The 24,094-nt window shown below is 42.4% G+C and overlaps 1 protein-coding gene across 2 annotated transcripts in view; it reads left to right on the top strand.

Moving 5' to 3' along the window:
* Nucleotides 1–24,094, top strand: part of BRD10 (bromodomain containing 10) — an 89,847-nt gene that overhangs the window by 27,710 nt on the left and 38,043 nt on the right. For both annotated transcript variants that reach the window (XM_074994871.1, XM_074994872.1), the window contains 2 exons: nt 17,069–17,145; nt 23,306–23,395. In XM_074994871.1, coding sequence (XP_074850972.1) covers nt 17,069–17,145; nt 23,306–23,395 — 167 coding nt within the window. The remainder of the gene's footprint in view (nt 1–17,068; nt 17,146–23,305; nt 23,396–24,094) is intronic.

Here is a 24,094-nt window from a genome sequence, read left to right as displayed (position 1 = left end):
CACAGCAGTAAGGGAATCTCTTCCCCAGACCTGTCACATGTGTGATAGGAGAGCATGAATGGGGGGTCTTGATGAGTGGCAAATAGGGTCAGGAAGATTTTTTGACTGAGGGGGATGAGAGGTTGGCCTGGTTCTGTCCTAGTTGACTGAGGGTTTCTGACCACGTGTGGTAGAGCCATTGATTTCTAACACTGGTGGGGTCACCTCTCCTGCTCCCAGCACTAACATCAGCCTTTCCTTACCCTCCTCCCCTCCCCCAAATACCCCACCCACCAACATTGGCTGGAGAAGAGGTTGCATAAACTGAGGGAGACATTGGACATTCCTCTCACCCCATCCACACTAGATATGGTTGAGAAAGGGAAGGTAGAGTAAAATCTGCCCTGCAGAGCTTTGTATTTGATGAGCCACTTCAGATTTGCCTAAGTGAAGATGTGCAGTCAGGATGCTCTGCAGCAACAGATTTTGTGGTCACTTCAGGGCAGAAAGAATGGAGAACAGAGGATAAAGGCAGATGTGGAGTGGGTCTGTTTTTTTTTTTTTTTTAATTGTTTCAGCACATTCAGACAGTAACCGTTTACTGACCCTCAGGATATGGCTTGTTTACTCCTGTGCGAAAAATTAAAAATTATGCAAACAGTATTTTAAAACTATGCATAATTTGTGAAAATTGTACAATATGATTATTCCCATTTCAATTACTTTGGTAGAATTGTCTAACAATAGAGACAAAAAAAATTCAAGAAAGGTTTTTGACAAATGGATTCTCTGCTCAGCATATTAATAGATAACTGAGTATAATTCATTTTAATTACAATATAGAAATGTATTTTCAGCATCTCTCAGAAGCAGGATTGAGGGTGGGGGAGAAATATGGAACAGGGATTACTAGGGAGCCTCCAGCATGCAGACCCTATCTCACTCCTAACCTCTTAGTAAGACAAAGTTGCCCCTGTCCTCATGTGTCCTTAGACCCTCTCTGACTCTTCTACTCTCCAATCCTTATGAAGCCCTGCACCTGCCTTCAGCTCCACCTTTCCCCTCATGTCTCTGGCTGTGCACATCTTCTCAGCCTCCCCACCCCCCAGTGTGGCCCAGTGTTCCCACTCAGTCATACCCTGTCCTGATTTGTCTCTGTACCTTCCTGTTTCCAGGTGGTTCTGCATCCCCATTCAGACATCACCCTCATTCCATCCCCAGGTGGCTCTGCATTCCATCCCCCACCCCCATGTGCCTCTGTGCACCCCCCAGCTCAGCCATCTCCACACCATTGTCCCTGCGCCTCCACTTCCATTCAGCCTCTGTCCCAGTTTGCAACCCTAAGAAACCCCATGTGCCCCACACTGTCTCTCAGCCTGCCATCTCCAGTGCTATCTGTTCTGGTGCTACAACACTTCCTATTGGGTGAAAGGTGTAACTGCAACACTTTTCTTGCTGATTATGTTTTCTGTGGGGAGATGAATACTGCATGGTGCATGAATTCTGCATGTGTGCGGTGGTGCAGAATTACCAGAGGAAAGAGCTTCCTGAATCACCAAATATCTGCTTTATATTCACAGGCATTGACAGATGTGGATGCAGATATCCACGGCTCATTTTTGCAGATAAGAATGTAGATGTGGATACATATTTTCTATCTAGAACTCTGCAAATTTGCAGATATCTGCTTTATATCTGCAGGTATCCCCATCTGCCAACGTCAGCGCAGATATCTGTGGCTCATTTTTGTGGCTCCAAATGTAGATACAAATTTTGCTGAATATTCACTGGTTCTCCCTTCTTTTTAATAAAAATTTCAGATAATTACAGGTGAAACTTCTCTAGTCTGGAACTCTCTTGTCTAGAAAACTCCATAGTCCAGCATGGTTTTATGAGTGTGGCCAAGTTTCCCCATGCTCCCATAAAGTGTATTTACAGCCATGAATCCTGGCTCTGTGTTGTGTGTTATTTAGCTGTAATTTACACCTACATGTCTTCTAAGAGTCCAGTAAACAATGCAAGTGTTGGTCATGTGCTAGAATATATAGATCTCCCATTCAGCAAGTTCTCTCACTGGCATTGGTCAGGTTCTGAGGATGCCATGTGAGAGAAGTCCAACTTGTATTTAGCACATCATGATTTGGGCTTAGTATGGAATTCAGACAGATTTAAGCACTATTTCCTTTTAATATTTGGGAAATTATTTTAGTGATGTTTTGTATGAATTCCATACACATCCTCTTAAATTTCAGTTAAATTCTCTTAAATCTACTTATTTTCTGAACTCTGTTCTGGAGTCCTAAGAACTCTTTGTAACAATAGTGTCAGATGTTTTCAAGGTTTAGGCTGTATCAGCAAAGCCCTCTGGTTAAACACCAGCCCATGTGAACGCTCTTTGTTGGTGCTTTTGCCAACAAAATACTTCTAATGCCATGGGTGGCTTTCACTTTGTGAGCAGGAGAGTGGTTCTGCTGACAAAGCAATGTTCACACACTTGCCTTGGCAAACTTTTGTCATAGAGGTGGAGGGATGGTCTTAAGTACCCATGAATGAGAGAAGTTTTGTCGATTAATTGCAAACGCAGACACAGCCCTAGAAAAGGTTATCAAATAGGTCATGGTCTTATCATGAAATAGTGTAGCACCATTTTATTTTTCAAGCTGTAATGGGCTTCTTGAAGTATCAGGCCTCTATGTTTGTCATTTAGCACCAGAATCCTCAGAAATGTGTGCCACTCAGATTTCATTTGGTCTGTTAATGTAGTTCTGTTTTGTGAGCCAGGCAATTGATTCATTTCTTGTAAGACCTCTGGGTTGTGTCTGCACTAGCAAGTTCTTTCGAAAGATTTTTTTCAAAAGAAGGGGGCTCTTTTGAAAGATCCTTCAGCACGTATACACACAAATAGCATTCTTTTGAAAGTGAATCAAAAGAATGCGGCACTCATTTTGAAAGCACTCTTCCTCTTCTGTTTCAGGATGGGCGCCAAAATGTGCATAGACGCTCCTCAGGACCCTCCTTTTGAAAGAGCAGTCCTCATGGTGCCTGATTTTGTGATCCCTGGCCTGTTCTTTTGAAAGAGTGGGGGCTGTGTGGACACACTCTTTCGAAAGAGCAGAGCTGCTTTTTTGTGTGTAGATGTGTTCTTTCGAAAGAACTTTTCAGAAGAGGTCTTCCGGAAGGACTTCTTTCAAAAGATCTCTGTAGCGTAAACATAGTCCTCCTGTTTTGAAAACATGCAGATGCAGACAATGTTAGCAAAGAAACCCATGATGTTCACTGACTCTTACTTTGCTAGAATCCTAGTCTTTACATATTTCTAGATCAGGAGATGTTTGGGAGGGAAGAGTAGTCTACGTTAAAAATAAAAAGCACCTAGGAAATAAAGGATTTCAGCTGGCTTTTGAAATTCAGGAAAGAGGAGGTAATGAAGTGTGTTCTGTTCCCATTTTGAGATAACCAGGAGTTACTATTTCTGTTAACAAGTAGTTCTGGTCTGCAGTTCAGTTTAAGAACCAGTAGGACAAATCAGGGATTTTTTTTTTTTATGGAATTGGGTTGAAAATGTTAGAATCTGTGCAGTTAAAGGAGTCTGAAGACTGCATGACTTCTTGCATTCATGACTTCACCCTTAGGCATGGTCTGTACCACCAGTTCTCAAACTTTGGTCCGTGGCCACTATACCGATGGTCCATAAGGCTTGGGGCTTGCTTCCCTCCCCGCTAGTGGGGAGCCCATGCTGGCACTCCGGCCACATGGTACCCCTTCCTCCTGTGAGGTTGGTGTGCGAGCACCATCTTCCCACTGTGTTTGTGGGGAGGCAGAGTAAAAAGCATGGCTCTGAGCACTGCTGCTCCCCCTTCCTCTGGCTGGGGGAATGCAGTGCTTTAAGTGCAGGTGGGATGATTTCCCTCCTGCTCTCATTGGCTGAAAACTAGCCAGTGGGAGCAGCAGAGGGCAGAGTACATGGGAGCAGCAGGGAGCACAGTCAAGTGCCCCCCCGCCCCCGACACTCTCCTCATGATCAGCTCTTGCACCCTTCCATCCCCGTCCCTTGCCCTCCTCCTGGCCTGCTCTTGGACCCCCTACCCCTAACCTGTTCCTGTACCCTCGTGGTCAGACACCCCACCAGCAGCTTGCTCCTGCACCCTCCCACTCTTCCAGATACCACACCTGTAGACTGCTCCTACAACCTCTCTCCTGACCGGACCTCCACTCCCAGCCTGCTCCAGCACCTTCATCCCTATCCTTCTCCCTGTCAGTGCCCTCACACACACTGAGCCTCTCATTTTGGCCTGACCCCAGAGGCTGGAGAGGCCACTCTCAAAATCTACTAACCCCAAGACCTCAAAAGAGTTAATCTGGCCTCTGGGAAGCCCTGAAGCTTGGTCCTTCCTGCCTCTTCTCCCCACCCTTGTTGCTTGAGCCCCAGCTGGCACAGAATTGTCAAACCTCCCCTTCCTTTCCCCCATGGCAGCTCTGCAAAGAGTTGCAGTGAGGGAGAATTGACAAAATTTCATGGTACTCAGGGACCCATCCATGCAACAAACCTCGTTGCCAGCTCTGCCCACATATCTACACCAACAACACCATTACAGGACCTCACCAGATCAGCCACACCATTGTGGGTTCATTCAGCTGCACATCTACCAATATAATTTATGCCATCATGTGCCAGCAATGCCCCTCTGCTATATACATCGGACAAACTGGACAGTCTCTACGTAAAAGAATAAATGCACACAAATCAGATATCAGAAATGGCAATATACAAAAACCCGTAGGAGAACACTTCAATCTCCCGGGCCACACAGTAGCAGACTTAAAAGTAGCTATCCTACAGCAAAGAAATTTCAGGACCAGACTCCAAAGAGAAATTTCTGAGCTACAATTCATCTGCAAATGCGACGCCCTCAGCTCAGGCTTAAACAAAGACTGCGAATGGCTGGCTAAATACAAAAGCAACCTCCAGATCAACTGCTGGTAGTAAGCCTCACCCTTGCTGACTGAGCTAACCTTGTTATCCCCACCCTTGCTCTGGCTTATTTATACCTGGCCCTGCAGATTTCCAAGACCAGCATCTGTTGAAGTGAGTCTGTGCTCACGAAAGCTCGTGCTCAAAACTTTTCTTTTAGTCTATAAGGTGCCACAGGACCCTTCGTTGTTTGTTCCTATAGTGAACTAGCCACATTATACCTGAAAATATATTTTGTTCAAGCCAACTAGCCCCTCTCAAATAACTACATGGAATTAAATTAAGGTAATATAATTAATTCCAATCAACATGAATTTATAGAAAATAAAACCTTGTCAAACTAACTCTGAGATTTCAAGTTTGGATGATAGAAGTAGCTGCTCTGATATAATACTTCAACTTCTGTGAGGTATCAGTCTTGGTACTGCACAACATTTTGATTAAGAAACTAGAAAGATACAAAATCAATATGGCACACATTAAGTGGAATGAAAAGGGGTTTACAGACAGGTTTCAAAATGTAAATGGGGAATCATCAACAAACATCTGTGTTTCTGCCGCTATGCTATTTATTTTTACTAATGATCTGAAGGAAGACAAAAGTGTAAGATAAAGTTTGCAGATGGTACATATTGTGGTAATGATAAATAATGAAAAAGATAGGTGACTGATCCAAAACAATCTGGATTGCTTGGTCCACTTTGGGTAGAGGTAAGCAAAATGCATTTTACTTTCGCCAACTATAAAATCATCACATAGGAACAATAATGTACTTCATACTTATGGGGTGGGGGACTATCTTAAGAAGCTGTGATTCTGTAATAAGATTTAGGAGGCTCCTGGTGGATAACAGCTGAGCTCCCAATGTGACATTGTAGCTAAAAGGTCTCATGCTGTCCCTGGGTGCATGAAGAGGAGTAGTAAGGAGATAATTTCTACATTTTGCATTGGTGTGACCACTGGTATAGTAATGTGCCTGCTTAGCTGTCTTATTCACTGATACTATTGTTAGCCGGTGGCCGGGTAACGTGCGGTGAGGTACCAACTATGCCCTTGTTACCATCCGAGTCTTTAACTGCTAGAGCACTGGGCTCCTTCGCAGCGGGCAGCCTGGGCAAGGCTGATGGATGCCCCAGGGTCCTAAACACCCGAGTCTTTTACTGCTAGAGCAGGGAGCTCCTTCGCAGCGGGCAGCCAAAATTGGCTGACGGGTGCCCCAATGGTAGCACGAAGAGCCTTTCCACACACAAGACTTCAGCTGCTAGGACGCACTGTCGCGTCACAGCGGGCAGCCAGGATTGGCTGACGGGCGCCCCAGGAGTCTGCCCCATGGAGGCGGCACGACTCTACGCTAGGCTCTTAGCACTCTCACCTATGGCCAGGCTGTGGTAACCAAACGGTTAAAGTTCTTTTGATTGTGCCGGCTGTGTTGCAGTGATAAAGAGTAACAGCAGTCAGGCTTAGATCTTAACTAGTTACAAGTTTATTAAGCTACAGTTATAAGCGTGTGGTTACAAAAGGCTATTGTCTACTTCTTGTATGCTAGCAGAGTACAGGTGTTAACAGGTTACGTTACAATCCAATACAATGACATCTATCTATAGAGCTCTAATTCTTTAACTGTGCACACCAAAAGGAGACCTTAATGTGGGTACATCTTACCCTCCTTGTGTCTCTCGATACCAGCATAGCCAAGCCAGGATTGGTCACTCAATTCCGCGGAAATACGAATACGAGGTTGGGCGTCCCCAGTTGCGGACCTCGGGAGGCAATCACCTTACCTGACCAGCAGGTAGTTGGTGGGAATGCACTCAGAGTCAGAGTGCTGCTGGGCCCATCTTTATACGCCTTGGGTCACGTATTCTCTTTCTTATCTATGGTGTCAGATCGTACTGGTCTGTCTTTTGTGACGCCAGTTTTTACAAGGGCAATTCTTACTTAATTTGCACTTGTAAGACAGGAGATAAGCAATTTGGGAGTACAGGACATTCTTTTACAAGGGCAGAGATTCCTCTTCTGGGATAACTGTGTGGGTGCATTACTCCATTAATGCCAGCCAAGGGCAGTTCTCTGAGGCCCTTCGTTAACAGTTAGCCTGCTAGCCCTCTATCTGTGTTTTCAGTTCCTCAGGGTCACGATGAGCCAGCACATCTGGGCCCCTTTAGGAAGGCATCAAAGACTGTGCTGTTTAACTGCTGTTCAGTGCCCTGTGTGCTCTGAGGCACCTTAGAGGGAAGGCAAAAGCTGGTCTGTAGAGGGGAGATTTTGTCTGGCTACAACTCTTCAGTTTAAAAAAAAACCTCACATCTGTGCATATATAATTTTTATGCCTTTAAACAAGTGTGTATTACAAGATGCAATTTGCAAATTAAAGATCTTGGCCCTGACAGTACCAGCTATGTATGCAATTGTGAGGCTGTCACATAGTATTGAAGGGAAGCCATCTTCCTCGTAAAATCATATAATACTGTGTTTTGCAGTAGCAGTGAGTAATCAAATCATAATTTAATGCATTACAAAATCTGTTCTGTCTTGCCTGAAAAGTAAATCCTTGTGTGCCTTTCTGCTTCAAACTTTACGCATTTTCCTCCTTCTCCTGCAAATAAAGCAGTCCTAAAAACAACAGTCATATTCCCTGCACATCCTACATTCATTCACTGGCCACTAAATGAGACAAAGGTCCTGTGGAAAGAAGATCATGTAATTAAATACCATATAGCTCTTACATTGTACTTTTCATCAGTAAATATCAGTGCTCAAAAGGAAGCAGATTTGATGAAGGTATAATGAATTCTGTACATTTCCTAGCTTTTGAATATTAACTAATATTTTTAATATAGCTATCACAGTCCCTTTTAATTGTTACCCTGTGGTATCTAGCCCCTGACAGTGGCTAGGCACAGCCTGAATCCTGTGCCCCTAAACAAGCAGTGTGTCCCAGTTAACAAGTTTTACCTTAAACCACTTCTTCTGTAAGTACAGAGCACTTGCAAGATAACAAATTTATATAAGAAAGAATGCAGATTTAACTAGAAAAGAGATTGAGTGATGGAAACAAATTGTTGCAGAAGGAAAGAGGCTTAATTGTAGACCAAAGTTCACATTTTAATACCTTTCCAATCTAGTAGTTTTTTACCCCCAAGGTCAGTCTGTTGCAGAGTCGAGATGCTTCACAAGAGCCAAGACCCAATATTTCATCATACGAATGAATACCTTACTTTTCAAGTATCGGAGGGGTAGCCGTGTTGGTCTGGATCTGTAACAGCAACGAAGGGTCCTGTGGCACCTTATAGACTAACAGAAAAGTTTTGAGCATGAGCTTTCGTGAGCACAGACTCACTTCATCAGATGACTCCTAAATGAAAGGATTCAGAGTACTTTGGCTTCCTGTGTATTGCACTGAAATAGTCTTTTGTTTCTTTTCACAGTTGGGGTGAATCAGCGTGGATTGATTTAAATCACTAAAAAGAAAAAAAAAAAACCCAAAAAACCCAAACTCCAAAACTTTGATCGAAATCACATTACCCAAAAAAGCTAAGGGTGACTGTGCTTAGAGTGCACTCAATTTTGGAGTAAGCCCCATTGAACTCTCTGTTCACTGGCACTTCTGTTTTTTGAGAAACCAAGTAAAGAAGGGGGTTCCCTTATGTGATGGGCGGGGGGGCAGGCTAAGCAGCTCACCCAGGCTGCGAATGAGCCCCTGCTGGCTGTAACCTAAGCTGCCAGGTAACACATCTGGCCCTGAACAAAGAGTAGGGTGGAGCCCAGATGGTTTTGAATTAGAGGTGGGCAGTTAGTTTGTGCGGGGGGCGGGGGTGGGGGAGTGGAAGACTGTTAACCGGACTGGAGGAGAGGAACAAAGGCAGGGAGCCAAAGCTATGGCTTGGGGGGCTCCCCTTGGCCCTTGCCTCCCCAAGATGGATTGGAATGATTTTCTGGTTGCTGTGCTGACACCTCTGTACTATGCTGTGTCCCAGTCAACAAATAAACTTCCTGCTGTACCTGCTGAATGAGAGTCACTTCTGGCTGTGGATGGGGTGCAGCGCTTGAAGACCCATGAACCCCATAATACCTTGGAAAAGCTGTGCTATGCTGTGCTGAAGTAATATTGAAACACAAATCTGTTCACTGTATTAGAAAATGACAGCGGCGACGGGCAACACTAGATTTCTCTTACTGCAGCTGCGTGTATTGCAGACTTTAGTGATAGATTCTAAACCTAGTTAACTAATTAAACAAGCTATAAAGATTACTAAGAGGCTTTTAAAAAAAAATAGCAACGTCCAACATAGGAAACAGATTGGGAATTTACTTGCCAAATCACACATATGCTAAAAGGCATAGAATGATGCATTGCAAAGTGAATTATTTGTTACTGACCAGTTGATTGATGTGGCCATATGCCTGTCATTTTTCCTAATAAGCAGTTTTCCTTTTACATAAGAACAGCCATTACTCGGTCAGACCAAAGGTCCGTTTAGCCCAGCATCTCGTCTGCCAACAGTGGCCAGTGCTAGGTGCCCCAGAGGAGGTGGACCAAAGACAATGATCAAGCCAAGTCAGACTTGGCTCCTGCCATCTATTTCCATCCTATGATGAACAGAGGCCAGGGACGTTATTCCTACCCCCTGGCTAGTAGCCTTTTATGGACCCAACCCCCGTGAATTTATCTAGCTCTTCTTTGAACTCTCTCATAGCCCTAGCTTTCACAGGCTCCCTTGGCAAGGAGTTCCACAGGTTGACTGTGAGCTGTGTGAAAAATAACTTTCTTTTATTAGTTTTAAACCTGCTACTCATTAATTTCATTTGGTGTCTTCTAGTTCTTATATTGTGGGAACAAGTAGATAACTTTTCGTTATTCACCCTCTCCACACCGCACATGATTTTATATAATTCTATCATATTTCCCCCTCAGTCTCCTCTTTTCTAAACTGAAAAGTCCCAGTTTCTTTAACCTCTCCTCATACGGGACCTGTTCCAAATCCCTAGTCATTTTAGTTGCCCTTTTCTGAACCTTTTCTAATGCCCAAATATCTTTTTCGAGGTGAGGAGACCACATTTGTACTCAATATTCAAGATGTGGGCAGTAAAATATTTTTTGTCTTATTTTCTGTCCCTTTTTTAATAATTCCTGATCTCTTATTTGCTTTTTGACTGCTGCTACACACTGTGTGGATACTTTCAGAGAGCTATCCTGTCAGGGCTGTTTCCCACTCCACATTTTGAGCGCAGAAATTAAGGTCCTGCCAACAAAAAAAAAATCTTGCCTAGAAAAGGCTTTGCTTAAAATAAAAGACAAAAACAAAACTCCTCATAGTCATAGATTTCCTGACCCTGCAGGGGAGTTGTCACCACCACCCAAGTGGGAAAAAATCTCTTTAACCCAGGAAGACACACTTGGGATGTCTTCCTGTGGAGTACGCCAAGCTCTTAACCTTCCCTCAGGAGAGAGCTTAGGCACAAAGGCCTGTAATCTGCTAGGTGGTCTTTTAGTCTAACGCCCAAACGTACAGGCCGGGTCTACACGTGCCCCTTCCTTTCAAAAGGGGCATGTTAATGAGCAGGTTTGAAAGATGCTAATGAGGCGCTACAATGAATATGCAGCACATCATTAGCATAATGGTGGCCGCGGCGATTTGAAAGTGCGGCTTTTCAAATTGCGCGCCACCCGTGGAGACGGGACCTTCTGAAAGGACCCCCCCAGTTTTCGAAAGTCCATCTTCCTATCTGTGATCGGAAGAAGGGCTTTCGAAAACTGAGGGGGGGGTCCTTTCAGAACGTCCCGTCTCCACGGGCGGTGCGTGATTCGAAAAGCTGCACTTTCGAATCACCATGGCCACCGTTATGCTAATGAGGCGCTGCATATTCATTGCAGCACCTCATTAGCATCTTTCGAACCTGCTCATTAACATGCCCCTTTCGAAAGGAAGGGGCACATGTAGACCCAGCCCCACAGACTCTTCTGAGGACATAGGGAACAGATCATTTTGAAAAAAAATAAATAAATAAAAGTTGTTCATACAACAAGAGAAAATAACAATCATACCAGTTGCAGCACAGAGAATTACTTCCCTGTGATTCAGCTTAAAAGCTACAGGGGGAAAAAAATCAAGTCATTAACTAAAACAAAAAGGATAGTCAGTCCACACCAAGTTCAAAATAACCATAACCTGATCACGTCTAACTACACATTTCCCTTCTACTTACATATCTATGGCTGACTCTGAGATGGTCAGGATATTTACTGGATTCATCCCAACAGCTTGCGAGAAATCGTTCCTCTATGTCTCCTCTGCGTCAGTCAGGCAGGCAAAGACCCCTCAGACTGCAATTGTTCTCAGTTCAAAAAAGTTCCTCTTCCTCTTTTTGAACTACCTGACCACCCCTGCGGAAAGCCTTCTTTAATCCTTTACAGACATTCATTCATAATGGTAACAGAGAGAAAGCCGTGCTAGGCTATATACTATCAAAACAAAAAAGCAGTCAAGTAGCACTTTAAATACTAATAAAATAATTTATTTGGTGAGATTTCGTGGGACAGACCCACTTCTTCAGACCATAGCCATACCAGAACAGACTCAATATTTAAGGCACAGAGAACCAAAAACAGTAATCAAGGTGGATAAATCAGAAAAAAAAATTATCAAGATGAGCAAATCAGAGAATAGAGGGGCAGAAGGGGCGGGTGTCAAGAATTAGATTAAGCCATATAAAAGAGAGTTCAGCAGCCTCTCTTTCAAGAGTGTTGTGAAAATTCCTCTTCAGTAACATGCAGACTCTTAAGTCATTAACAGAATGGCTCACTCCATTAAAATGCCAGCTAACAGGTTTGTGGATCAGGAGTGTTTTTATGTCTGTTTTGTGCCCATTAACAATTTGTCTAAGACAGTTTGAAGTCTGTCCAACATACAAAGCATCTGGGCATTGTTGGCACATGATGGCATATATGATGTCAGTTGAAGAGCATGAGAATCTGCCCGTGATTCTGTGACTAACCTGGTTTGGTCCAGTGATGGTATCTCCAGAAAAGATATGTGGACAAAGCTGGCAGCGGGCTTTATTAGAAAGAAAAGTTCCAGGACTGGTGTTCCTGCGGTATAGACTGTGGCTGTTGGTGAGAATCCTCATAAGGTTGGGAGGTTGTCTGTAGGAGAGACCGGGCCTGTCACATAGGGCCTTCTGTAGTGTGGCATCCTGATTAAGGATAGGTTGTAGGTCTTTAATAATTCAATGCAGAGGTTTGAGTTGGGGGCTGTAGGTGATGACCAGTGGTGTTCTGTTCTTGGCTTTTTTGGGCCAATCTTGGAGTAGCTGGTCTCTGGGTATTTGTCTGGCCCTGTCAATTTGTTTTTTTTATTTCTCCTGGTGGGTAATTCAGGTTTATGAATATTTGGTAAAGCTCTTGTAGTTTTTGGTCTCTGTCAGCAGGATCAGAGCAAATGTGATTGTACATAAGGGCTTGACTGTAAACAATGGATCTAGTTATGTGTGCAGGATGGAAGCTAGAATTGTGTAGGTAAGTATAGTGATTAGTGGGTTTCCGGGACAGTGTGGTACGGATCAGGCCATCCTTGATTTGTACTGTAGTGTCCAGGAAATGTGTCTCTCTCATGCAGTAATCGAGGCATAAGTTGATGGTGGGATGCGGATTGTTAAAGTCTCTGTGGAATTCTTCTAGAGTCTCTATAACATGGGGTCCAAATCATAAAGATGTCATCAGTGTATCTTAAGTAGAGGAGAGGTAATAGGGGACGAGAGCTGAGGAATCGTCGTTCCAGGTCAGCCATAAAATATATTTACACATTATAAATATATAATGGCTAGAGGCCTGCTGAGAGTGCATTAGCAAAGCTCTAACCTCCTGTCCTTTGTCCTTAATTACCTTTCCCCTATGGCGGGGTGGGGGAGGGAGGTAGGGCTGACCTATAAGAAAAGGGCTTAAAAGCCAAACACTGATTTGACCTTGAGGAGCCTGGAGAAGGGAGGAGTTTGAGAGGGAGTTGGTAGAAGGGAAAAAGCATTGGTGATGTGGTCTTCCAAACCACAGTGATTTTATTCTAACACTGCTCCTACTCTACCACCTGTATCCTGGCAGAGAACCTGGAATCATCTAGCCAAGTCCTGGTGTGGATTTGCATAGGCTCTGTGCTGCTGTTCTCTGTCATAACTAGCCAGGCTGGGGAAACTATCCAGAGTGCGATAGAATGGTAGAATTTCTCAGGCAGCAGGTAGTCAAGCTGGAAGGCCATAACAAGTGGGGTCCCACAGGGATCTATGCAGGGTCCAGTTTTAGGTATCTTCATAAATTTGATTGATGCCTAGAGCAGCGGTCTGCAACCGAAATCATGAGAAGAGCCATTTTTTCAAATTCAGTTACAAAAGCAATACTTCAGGAGCCACAATGCATGTGACTAGGAGACAGTCCTTAATAAATAATGTCAAACCGTGCTTTTAATCATCCCTCTTTTAATAACAATGCACTCACAATTATTTGTACCAGTTAGAAGTTAAATTACCCCGTCTCCAGGCTTTACCTGACTCAGCCTCCAAATCCGTCCCCAACGCCCAGGCTTTACCCCCAGCCCACAACCCCTCCACCCCAGGCTTAGCCCCGCTAAGCCCCAACCTTCCCCCCCAGGTTAACCCCTCTGAGCCCCAACCTCCCCTACCCCACCCCCAGAAGTAACTTACCTCAGCACATAGTTCCGCCATGGCCTCCCTCTGCTGCTCCCCACCGCTGCTGCCTCCTCAGCGGGCTGCAAGGCTGCATGGCTCCAGCAGGAGCAGGAGTAGGCTCAGGCACCCCTCCCACCAGCAGTCCTGCTGGCTGACTTCTGCCCATGTGGCGCGGCTCCCTGCCTGGCTCGCTTTCACTCTCGGGCTGCCTGTCCTGCCACCCCAACTGCTCAGTGGCTCCAGAGCTGCCACTGCTTAAATGGAATTGATTTTTAAATAAACAAATTCTGTTTAAGCAGCAGCTGCCTCTGGAGCTGCAAGAGGAGTCAGCAGCGGCAGCGCTGGAAGCTGCAAATAGCTCTTTTAAGAGTCACAGGTTGCCGACCCTGGCCTGTAGAGTACACTTCGAAGGTGTCTGTGGACACCACCAAGCTTGGAGATGTTGTAAGTACTTTGGAAGACAGGATTAGAATTCAAAATGGTCTGAAATAAATAGGATAAAATTCAGTAAGGACAAATGCAAAGTGCTCCGTTTAAGAAAGAATAACCAACTGCACAAATAGAGAACAGGAAATGACTACCGAGAAATTAGTATTTCAAAGAAGGATCTGGGGGTTATAATAGATCACAAAATAAATCTGAGTTCATAACATTGCAAAAGAAGTAAATGTCATTCTAGAATATGTTAGCGGGTGTGTGAGACACAAGAAGTATACTGAGAAGACCTCAGCTGGCATAACATCTTTAGTTTGGGCATCATGCTTTGGGAAGGATGTGAACAAATTGGCAAAAGTCCACAGGTATGCCACAAAATTAAAGATCTAGAAAACATGATCTATGAGGAAAGAGTAAACAAACTCAGTTTTTAAGTCTGGGGAAGAGAAAACTGAGGGGAATGTAACAATGGTCTTCAAGTACATAAATGGTTGTTATAAAGAGGAAGATAAATTATTCTCCTTTTATCCCTTGAGACAGGACAAGAAGTAATGAGCTTAAGTTGCAGCAAGGCAGATTTATGTTATACTTTGGAAAAACTTCCTTGCTGCAAGGGCATTTAAACACTGGAACATGGAACGTCTGCCTTTGGAGGTGTTAAAGAACAGGTCAGACAAACAGGGATGGTGTAGAACTGTGTTTCCCAACCTGCGGTCTGCAGACACCCGGGAATCCATGAGGGTATTGCAGGGGATCAGTGGAAAAAAAATAGAAAATAAGTTTTATATTGCAAAGTTACAATCAATTATTACTTTTAAATTTAAATAGATTCTAATAATGTTATCAGTTTCTGTCTGAAAATCTGTGTTGTGCTTTCCTTTTTCATTTAAGTGTATGTAGCAGCTAGAATTGGCTTTGGGGGTTTGCAACCAGTTTGGGTGGCAATTGTGAGTCCACACTAGTGAAAAGTTTGGAAATCACTGGCATAGATTAGGATGAGCAACCTGGGGGTTGGGCCCCCTTGGTGAACTTGGAATTTCGTAAGGAAGGGTAGCATTATTGGCTGCTAGGTGTCGGGCTTAAAAATGTTGACATATGTTACTGTTGTTATATATGTGTATTCACATATACATAACAATTAAGAAAGTTTTTATATTCTACATACTTATTTTCTTATACATGCTGAAAGGTATTTTTTCATGCCAACATTTCCATCAGTTTGGATTACATTAGAGATGTTGCAGGGGCCCTGCTAATTGCAGGGACAAAAAGGGGCCCAGTATAAAAAGTTTACTCACCCCAGTGTAGATAATACTTAACATTGTACCAGTTCAGGGGATTTGACTAGATGACCTACTCAGGTCCCTTTTAGTCCTATATTTCTGAGATTTCTAGGCCCAATACTGGTCCTTAGGAAAAAAATACCCATCCTTAGAAAATATACAGATTATCACTATGTACTGTTAGTATTGTGAATAAATAATAAACAGTGAAAATTTATTCATTTTTCATTCTTTTTTAATATGTGTTTATATTTTTGGGCCGCAAAAATAGGTACAGAAAACATACGGGTCCCAACTATATAAAGTTTAGGAAACCCTGGTTTATACTATTAATTATTGTGTTTGTCTATCAGATCTCTTCTTTAGGTTCTTTCTAAATTATAATGCGTGAGCAGTTTTTAGTTGCTTCTCATATTGGAAGTCTTTCCACATTCACAATCATTTTTGTCTCCTGTCTCAAGACCATTTCTTTCTGCAATATCTTTTTTAACATAGTGTAAACAGAGTATTCCATGTTACAATATGCCATTAATGTATGTAAGTGATATATTCTGTTATTTTCCATTCTGTTCAGTATACATCCTAATAGAAACCATATCTTTGTATTTGCACTACAAAGCTCTTAGCATTCTAAAATAATTCAAATTTATCAGACTAAATATATAAAAATGCAAACCAAAAATGACTGAAATTTTAATCACCTCATAACAATGTAAAAGTTATTTTAGGCAAGTTGGTGAGAAGAATTTGGTAACTTTTTCCATGGGGTGGAGGAGGGAGAGGGAAGCAGAGAACTTATGTGGTAGGTTGTTTTTAAATCATTTGACTATTTTTGTTCATTTCAGCTTTTTGAGCATGACTCAGCAGTTTAGAATAGGAACAGTAGACTTTGCAGAGATGGCTTAACATTCAGATTGCAAACGAAAAGGTCAAATTTTTTAAAATTTGTACAGCTGCATGTGGTTGTAGGAATAAAGAAATTTATTTCGTGGGCATCTAGTCCATATATAACATTTATAGCTATTTCATTAGTTTGAGAGTTAACAAGGAATATTATCCCTGAAATTTCTGGATAAACTGCCTGTGAAACTGAGGAGGACTTGTTCTTCCATGTCATTGCATTATGTTATTGGGCAGGAAGTGCGTTGTGAGGAAGTTGACTGCCTTTCTAAAGCAAGGTTAAGTTTTGGCTGCTGCCAGGTACAGGTTGCTGGACTAGACTGGAGCAGTGGTCTCATCTGGTATAGTAACTTTAGTGTATCCATGAGGTGATTTTCTAGAAATTACTTGTGCTCTGAAAGGACACTTAACATCACATACTAAAGGCCTGTGGATTGATGTGGGATATTCAAGTTGGAGAAGAGTTTTCGTAGGTAAATTTCTGGTTCACGTTTTTTTTGAATCTCCTCCCTGCTTTCACTGGTAGTGTGACTTTTTCTTTCATTGTTTACTAATGTTCTCACAGTAATCCTTCAATTTTCACTTGATACATTTTTTAATTTATAATGGTTTGTTCATTGTTGAAATAAGGCTGCCCTGTACACCGGTACTTGTAGTTTAATGTTTGCTTTTGCTGAGCCCGGTTCTGATTCATGATGTTTACATGACTTACCATCAGCCATCTGTTGGTTATAATTTAACTTTCAAGGCTGAATTTCATTTGGTTTTATTAAAGAAGTGCAATAAGCAGCATTAAGAAGCTTTTCTCTTTTAATCTTACAAGGAAAAAAATCCATATCTAAAAAAGCAATCACAAAGAAGAGGAAAGCTGTCACAAAGCCTACAGTACCAGAATTTCAGGTAAATATCTTTAATTTTTGTTGTGTGTGATTGAAATCTAAATGTCTTTAGAGCATGTGTCTCCTCTGGCTACTTAAGATCATTTGTCAAGGAAAACGTACAGAACATACTTTAAAAAATGAATAGTGATTCATACACCAAGTAACATTGTGTACATATTAACAAACCTGTAGTTTACATGGATATATTTAGTTGCATTTTTACAGGTTGTGTGACATTCCATATCCTGTATAGGAAGACCTTGGTTCATTTACTCGACTTGCAAAATTTTACTTGTTTTTTTTTTAAAACTTTTATCTGTACATGAATTTTAGACTGGAGAGTTCAGAGAATGCTAATTGTAATAGTACTATTTTCTAGTGCTTCTGCAGCTAAAGTCTTTCAGTATTTCTGTTATAAATGTATTTTATGTGTGCCTGTTCTCTTGAAGTGCTCCTATAATTATGAAAAAGTTTTCTATATCTCTTAAGAAAGTCATCAGTAATATTCTGAGCACTGAGCCTTACATAAGTTGTAATTACTCTTCAAAACCTACAAATAGAACCATTTCTTCCATCAAGATGTATCAAAGAAAGTGCCACAGGTAGAATTTCTAAATCATAATGCTTAGTGACTAGTAGTAGATCGCTACCTATATTTAAACATTTTTCTTGATAGTGGTTCTAGTATTAGGTACTAAAATTGCAGTTGGCATAGTGCTGAATTTAGCTCAGGGGGATAGCTCAGTGGTTTGAGCACTGGCCTCCTAAATCTGGGGTTGTGAGTTCAGTCCTTGAGGAGTTCATTTTGGGATTGGGGCAAATAGATGTCAGGGATGGTGCTTGGTCCTGCCAAGAGGGTAGGGGAGTGGACTTAGATGACCTCCAGAGGTCCCTTCCAGTTCTAGGGGATGTGTATCTCCAATTATATAGAACTCTGGCCTGCTGGGCTCCCATATCTGGTTCAACAGATCACACAGGGTCTTCCATTTGAGACTTTGGCCCTGGTTTCACAGAAAACTAACTCAGAGCTTCATAGCATTTAGGGACTTGAGGGCCAGCCTCAAGACTGTTGGCCTGCACACTCAGACAGTCCAACGGAGGCACATTAAGCCTGAAGCCCCTCCTCATTTCTGCCGCTTTCATGTGTCAGTTTTTCCATTTCTACCCTGTATGGGCCTGAGTAACAGCAGGTTTCTAGGTACTCTTGCAAAGATGAAAAAAGATGCCCTTCCCCCTTCACATTACCCTTCCCCATCCATTTCAGGGACACTTCTCATGAGCAACTTTTCATACAGGAGGTGCATATGCTCCCAATAGTGGGGGCAGTGAAAGAGGTCCCTTAGGAGTTGAAGGGCAAGGGGTTCTATTCCTGGTATTTCTATTACCCTTCCTTAGATCCTGGGGACTGATATGCCACCCTCAACTTTCATATTTCAGTAATGACATTCTACAGAAAGGTACTTCAGCTTCATGGTGAACCATAATCATTATCAGTTTGGAGCCTTTCTGTTCATTCTGTCAGCAGCTCCTTGAACATTTACCAAATGATGGCTGTGTTCTTGTGCAGGAAACTGGTGGAGCTGTTTCTGTACCTCAGCTGGCTAGTTAATAAGGGCTGCTCCAAGGCATGAATGGAGACTCACGTGAGCCTCATAAGAGCCACTTTCAAAGATATGGGCCTTCTGTTGAATATATAGAAGTCATCCCATCCCCCTTTTAGTGTGTAGAATTCTTTGGGGCAGTGTTGGACTCAACACAGGCAAGAGCATACTTCCCAGTCACATCTCATAGAGCTAAAAGGAGGTCATTGAATCCTGTCCCCTGCCTTCTTGGTAGGGCCAAGCACCATCCTTCCTCCCCCCATTTTGCCCAGATCCTGAAATGACCTCTCAAGGATTGAGCTCACAACCCTGGATTTAGTAGGCCAGTGCTCAAACCACTGAGCTATCCCTGCCTCCGTTATTGTGTGTGACAACATAGAAGATCTCAGATAGTTTCCTACTACCCTAATGCTCAAAGCTGCTTAGTCATATGGCCTGTTGTACCTGTGCAATGTAGTGTATGAGTCTGCAGTTCTGGCCTCTCCAAGCACAGCTAGCCGTGGTGTATTGACCTATTCAGGACAACCTAGACAAGACTGTCACTCTGCCTTAGCTAGTCCTTGAGGCCCTCCTTTGGTGCCTTGATTCAAAAGTAGTGTGTGCTGTTGTAGCTTTTGTCATACCAGAACCATCCTTTTCACTGGTGACAGGCATGTCAGCAGTGGGTTGGGATGCCCACCAAGGGGAGCCTCAGCACTAAAGGCCTCTGTTTCCAAGTGGAGCTCTCACTTCACATCACTGTCTGAGAACTGACATGTCCTGCTGGTATTCCTGAGGGAATTTGGGTGTGGGATGGGACTCAGGGCAGCGGCAGTGGGTGGGGTACAAGAAGGGACAAGGGGTGTGTATTCTAGGTGATGCTTAGCTCAGACAGCTCCTGGAGGTGGCTGACATGTCCAAGCAGTGGGTTCTAGGAGCAGAGGCCAAGGGAGCTTTTGGTTCCTGGTCAGTGGGGCAGTGAAGGTTTGTGGAGCACCTGTGGCCACTCTTGTGCCTAGGAGCAGGACATGATAGCCACATCTGAGAGCTATGTGAAGGCAGGGCAGGCAGGGAACTTGCCTTACCTCTGTTGCACTGCCAACTATGTGGCTCGGTGGCTCAGTCAGCAGTGCTGATTGGAGCTCTCTGGGTTCCTTTTCAGTGGGGTGTTCTGGTCAAAAACCGGATGCCTGGCAACCCAAACTGGTAGGGTCACCTCCTCTGTGTGCCATTAGCATATTTACAGCATATTTCTGTAACAACCATGCAGCAAAATCTCATAACTTCATTCACATTGAAACATATATTTTGGCAGAAGGGAAGGTTTCAGAAGATTCTGACCTTTCATATGGTAGCTTACATGGCATGCTTTGTATGAAATATACATGTGACGGGTGAATGTGGGAGAATAAGGGTGCTGCTTTGTACCCTGCTTTGAGGTACAGGGTGCCACAGTAATTGGTTATCCCTGGTCTGAAACTCAGGCGCATATATGTTAATCAACCCAAATCCTTGACTGTTTTTAACTACATAGTTAATTTTAACCTTTATAGGCTTCAGTGGAACTACTTAGATTTAGTTGGGGTTGTTCCTGTTTTGAGCAGGAGATGGGATTAAATGGCCTCCTGAGGTCTCTTCCAACACGTATCTTCTCTGATTCTATTCAGATACTTAAAGTTTTAGCACATACATAAATATTTCTAGGCTACGTGTCTGAAAGTCCCGAAGTTTGTTTTCAGTCACCATCTGCAAAAACTATGGAGGCTTTCTTCTCATTTTCTTGTTCAAAATGTTTAGTGGAATAAGATGTGGTGTTTCACATGCTGCTCTTGAACCAGCTACAAGCGATAAGGTCATTTTAACATTAAAAGGCTGCAGTTTCATTAGTGGCAGCTTCTCTTAAATTGAGTGGCAAAAACTTTGAACTGCTTAGAAATGCAAAAAAGATTGAACCTGTCTAATTTGGAATTCTCTTGTCCAGCAACATCTGTAATTCAGCATGATTTTAGTTAGCCAGATGACCAATTATGGGTCTGGTCAGGTATTCCATGTCCCATAAAGTGTGTTTACAGCCCCACTGGTCCTGGCTCTCAGTGTTTTGGTGGCTGTAAACAAATTTTATGGGACCATGGGAAACTTGGCCTCACCCAGCATAAGTGGTTGTCTGGCTAACTGAAATGACGCCAGAGTAAGGATGTTGCCGGAGGAGAGGGGTTCAGCCTGTAGTTTATTCAACATGGCCAAACAATGCATTTTCCACAAATTTCATCAGTGGACATGGATCTTTTAAAAAAGTCATCCTGAGGCTGATGTCAGGCATGGAAAACTTCAGACCAAAGCTTGGTAAAGCTGTAAGAACTGACCAACTGCAAACAGTTTAGTATTTGCACTAAAAAAAAAAAAAGTAATATTTTTAAAAAGCTTAGGATAGCTTAATCATTTGTTCACTTATTCTCTCTCATTTCAACTTTGTTTATTCCACTTTCTTAAAAGGATCTGCTGAAATGTGCATATATATTTTTTTTCTTTAAGTAAAATGTTATGTAAAGTAGTTTTTGTATGTGTGCATTAGCTGTCTTTTAAACTTCGGTACCTTCCTAAAAAGACCCTATGCCATATTTATTAGCAAGGGTTAAAAATAGAACTGAAGAAGGGAAGTATGGAAACAACAGCAAAATGGTATTGGGGGAAAGTAGGCATATGGACTCTCTGGAGCCTAAAATAATTAAATTAATGTACACCAAATTTAATTGTAGTTTTTAATTTTCTCTCATGCTAAAATTTCCTGTGTTAAAACTGAAATCACAGTGTTAGACTAATTTTATGATTTGCCATATATTTTAGTAATTGTACTATAATTTTTTGTTAAAATTTCATTATGTTCATAATAATTAGAGAGCATTTTGTATATGGAATTGAATGGGTTTTTGGTATCACTTACTTTGGTATTTTAAATCTGACGAGTAACTATGCAGGGTTTATTATCTCAAGTTACAGCTTTGAAAAAAAAGTTGTTGGAAGCTGATATTTTCAGATTTTACACACACAGAGGCATACACATATGTGCATCTCTTCACCAAGGGCCTGGAGCTCTCAAAATTCAATTTTATAAATTAAAAATTTATAGTTTGCTAGTTTCTGGTTTAAGAGCCCACTGGTGATGTAAATGTTGGTAAACCAGAATTCTAATCTTCGTTCACATTATGCTTGCATATAGGGTTAGTCTATGCTAGAAAATTAGGTTAGTTTAACTGTACAGTAACCCCTCAAAATGCGTGATTTCAAGTTGTGCTTAATTCGCCCTGGCTCCCCCCCCATCCCCCCCGCACGTGCAGGTTACCCCCACACGTGGCCCCGGCTCCAGCTCACCCCCTCCCTGTTCCCAGCTCTGGCTCACCCCCCACCCCACTCATGGATCTGGGTCAACCCCCCAAAAGGGTCAAGCGGCACTGTCTCACCACCCCCTGGAAACCCCTGTAGCCCTAATCCACCCCAGGCTTAACCCCCCTCACCCCTCCCACAGCCCCCAACCCACCACCAGACTTAACCCTCCCCAGCTGCCCCCCCACAGTCCCAAAACTTACCTTTCAAATGGAGCTCCCGTTGCTCCTGCTGGCTCCCTGGTTGTAGAATGTGCATTCCGCCAGGAGAAAAAAGCTGCCCCCCATACGTGAAATTCGAGTTATGCAAGGGAACACAACCCTCACATGACTTGAGAGACTACTCTGTTTGGATGTTACTAATCTATGCCAATTAGTAGCATAGTTAAACCTACCTCAATCCCTATGTAGACAATGAAAGCTGCCACCTTTTGGGGAGGTTGGTTATCTATGGTAACGAGAGAAGCTTTTCCATTGGTGTAAGTGGTATCTGCAGAACCACTTAACAGTGCAGCTGTGGTGGTGCAGCATTTTAAATGTAGACAAGCCCATAGTGAATAAATTAACAGCTACATTCTGAAAGGAAATATTAAGAAAACAAGCCATCTACTGAAGACATTAACAACAGGACTATATGTTATGTTGGATTACATTATAATAGCATGCTTTATTTTTGTTTAAATCATGTTACTTTGTTTTTAACAGCTGTGTTTATTGTCTTACCTTTCATGTGTCTAGTGTAAACATTTGCCACTCAATTGAAATCAGTGGAGTTGTGCTCTCTTACACCAAGATAGACTTTGGTCCATTCTCTTTTGCTGCCATTTTATTTTAAATTATATTTATGCTTATTTGCTGGTAGTTTGTATAAATAAGCAAAAATAAGGGGTAGTTACCAGCTCAGTTTTAGCATGGGGTCATTCACTAAAGACCCCATGGACATTTTGCAGTTTTTGGCTCGTGTAGACATGGCCATGGAGATTCAACCACCAGTATCAAAATTTCAGCTGCTCCATCTGTATGTAAGAGTGAAATCTAATAAGATTTTTCTCTAACATTTGTTGTGTTTTTTCTCTTGTTTTGTTATATATTAATTTCGGAAGTGAAGAAAAGATCAAGTGGTAAACATAAGTATTAGAATGTGTTTTTAGATGAGAGTTTTTTAACTTAACTATGTGTTCTTAAATGATGCATTACCAAGTTTTTCTTTGTTTTTTAGCTTATTTGCACTAATCTTGATGAACTCAGGGAATTAATTACAAAAATCGAGAATGAACTCAAAGATCTGGAGAACATTAGAAAGAAATCGGTATGTGATATTCCAAAACTTTCTTTTGCATGGGTATAAAATTGTTCCACTTGTTTTCTGAGACCTGTCGATTGTTAGAATGTGTGTTTTATGTGTAGTTATATGGAAGCCTCTAGAGTTTCCAAGCTAGAAAAATTTTATTTTTATTTTCATCTTATCTTTTAGCAGTCAGTTTACAGTTACTGTCAAGAACCATTGAAACTAATAAGTACAGGTTGAAACTCACTAATCTGGAACTCTGGAACTCTCTGATATGGCAAACTCCATCATCCGACATGATTTTAGTTAGCCAACCAACCACTTATCCTGGGTGTGGCCAAGTTTCCCATGGTCCCATAAAGCCACCAGTCCTGGCCCTCAGCATTGTGTGCTGTTATTTTGCTGTAATTTACCCCCAAATGTCTTCTAGGAACCCAGTAGAGCAGCGCAAGTGTTGGTAATGTGCTAGAACATATTGTTGTCCAGCAAATTCTCTCGTCCAGCAGTGGTCAGGTCCTAGCAGTGTCAGACAAGAGAGGTTCAACCTGTATATAACAATCTTTCAGCAGGTTTTGATCCAATAGAGCTTGCTCCAGGCGATAGTACCGTAGACAAGACTAGGTTTATTTCTACTTATTCTCTGAGCCTTTTCTTGGGGCCACATTCTGATGCTAGACACAGTCAAGGAATGGAATCCTCACGTTTGTGGTCCTGCCACAT

The sequence above is a fragment of the Carettochelys insculpta genome, chromosome 5 (genome assembly GCF_033958435.1).
Source record: "Carettochelys insculpta isolate YL-2023 chromosome 5, ASM3395843v1, whole genome shotgun sequence".
NCBI lineage: Eukaryota > Metazoa > Chordata > Testudines > Carettochelyidae > Carettochelys > Carettochelys insculpta.
The sequence above is the reverse complement of the archived record's forward strand: the minus strand, read 5'-3'. Positions and strand labels throughout refer to the sequence as shown.